This window comes from Sphaeroforma arctica (genome assembly GCF_001186125.1).
Source record: "Sphaeroforma arctica JP610 unplaced genomic scaffold supercont1.674, whole genome shotgun sequence".
NCBI lineage: Eukaryota > Ichthyosporea > Ichthyophonida > Sphaeroforma > Sphaeroforma arctica.
In genome coordinates this window covers 422-2,430 of record NW_014039884.1, presented here as the reverse complement: position 1 = coordinate 2,430, position 2,009 = coordinate 422, and the positions used below count along the sequence as shown (strand labels likewise).

At 40.2% G+C, this 2,009-nt stretch overlaps 1 protein-coding gene across 1 annotated transcript in view; it reads right to left on the bottom strand.

Moving 5' to 3' along the window:
• SARC_07977 (hypothetical protein) overlaps nucleotides 1–1,774 on the bottom strand; it is a gene marked incomplete at its 5' end in the record, with an annotated part of 4,673 nt that extends 2,899 nt beyond the window's left edge. The window contains 2 exons of the mRNA XM_014298052.1: nucleotides 968–1,032; nucleotides 1,652–1,774. Of these exons, the coding sequence (XP_014153527.1) occupies nucleotides 968–1,032; nucleotides 1,652–1,774 (188 nt within the window). The remainder of the gene's footprint in view (nucleotides 1–967; nucleotides 1,033–1,651) is intronic.
• Nucleotides 1,775–2,009: the final 235 nt, after the last annotated feature.

Below are 2,009 nucleotides of genomic sequence, written 5' to 3'. Positions count from 1 at the left end.
ACACACACACACACACACACACACACACACACAACAACAACAACACACACACACACACACACACTATATATATATATATATATATATATATATATACATATATATATATATATATATATATATAGATATAGACACATATACATATACATATACATATATGTATATATATATATATTTATATATATATCGTGGTGAGGAGGCGCTCGGTTATTGGTAACTAGATCCCACAGCTTGGAAACGTGCGGTGGTGAGTAACAGAACCTGAGTCGGGCGTTGAGAGTATATAGTATGAACGGTCACCGTGGGCAGACACGGGGGCGTGATTGTCATTGATACTGACTTCGACATGTTATTCTCACCCAACTTCACGTAGAGTCTCATGAAAGAATATCCAAGTAGATGTAGTACCAACGATAAAGACGTACACTCACAATATACGGCAACTAGGAGCAAAGACGGCGGTATGATAGTATCTGCCTAGTTAAAGCGAAGTCACAAAAGCCACTCACACGCATCTGCTGATCTCTTCGTTCATGAGGATACTCGCACCAGACAGACCACATTAGGGCTTACGGTCGGAATTCATACACAGTTATTCGCTATGCACATATAGTCAGCAGGTAAAATTATTCGTAATGTTTGTGTACATGGGCGGCGCTTATGCAAAGCAGGGAATAAACCAGAACTCGGCAAACAACCAAACCTGCATACGAATATCACATACACATGAAAATCACATATGCAGATATTAGTTGTACTATATAGTACTGTGGTGTACGCAGTATAGTCTTGATTTCATCCATCTGTGGATTACACCGGACTTTAGCGAGCATAGATAGGCAAACAGACCTACCTACATCAGGGACATGTATGAATAAGATACACAAACGAAATCACCCCCACACCATATAATCTTGCGAATACGGAGCTTAATTAAACACAGCTGAGCGTAGGTAACCGTGCGCACCTGCATCGCGTGGTGACGAAAACCGATCACCGTCCCCATCGTCATCTGAGAACACATCTGTAGGTCTGTTGTAAATATGCCACAGAATTTCATTTGCTTTAGACTCAATATGTTTAGAATGCAGGGCTACACAATTCCATATATCGCGATACACACATATGTCCGCCACTAAGACCGTGTGCCTGCGCATACTAAACAGTATGTAACTTTTTAGAAAAACATACTTCTACAAACACATCAAACCGAGAAACTCCGGTGGAAAATATTAATTTTAAGTACAAATTTGACAAGCAGATGTACAGACATGTCGATTGGATGCGTGTTTTCACTTTACTTACCCTTGTAATGATACATGAATCTGACAAGTAGATGCAGTGAGAGTATGTATTCACTATATCTACGAGTTTTTAGACGCATCTTACAATTAAATTTACATACTAGTACATTGGCGATGTATTTTTTAGTATACCTGCCCTTGTGCTATTACACGGATTTGAGTGGACGTAAATGCATGTACAGTCAAAGTCGGACTTCACTCTACCTACACGAATCCGACAAATAAATGTACATGCATGTGCAATAAAAAATTGACCATATTCTACCTAACTTCGAGTTGTTACAATTGCACGAATTATACCAGTAGCCCATGTATGTACTTTGAACGCATGTTCGTATTCTACGCACCCTCGTGCCGCGCCGCGGTGACCACTACCATACGATCGGTTACTAGTTCTTCTAGAGCGCACATCGTCGTCATTTTCGTCGTAGCGGCCTCCGCGACCGCTGTTGTAATCATTCCGACTGTTGATGTGAGGATGTTTTATGTAAATATATGTACGTTACATACCTAGGACTATATAAGCAATGCAGAATAGCGGAGTGGTTGTTAGCTATTTGTTTTCACGCTTCGTCTGTGCAATACATAGTAGCTTGATACACAAAAGTGAACATCAGATACCTCAACGCTTTTTGCAGCGTATTGGCTATACACATGCGAAGGTGAATCATTTGTACTCTCTTATCAATCACAGTATCGCAATAC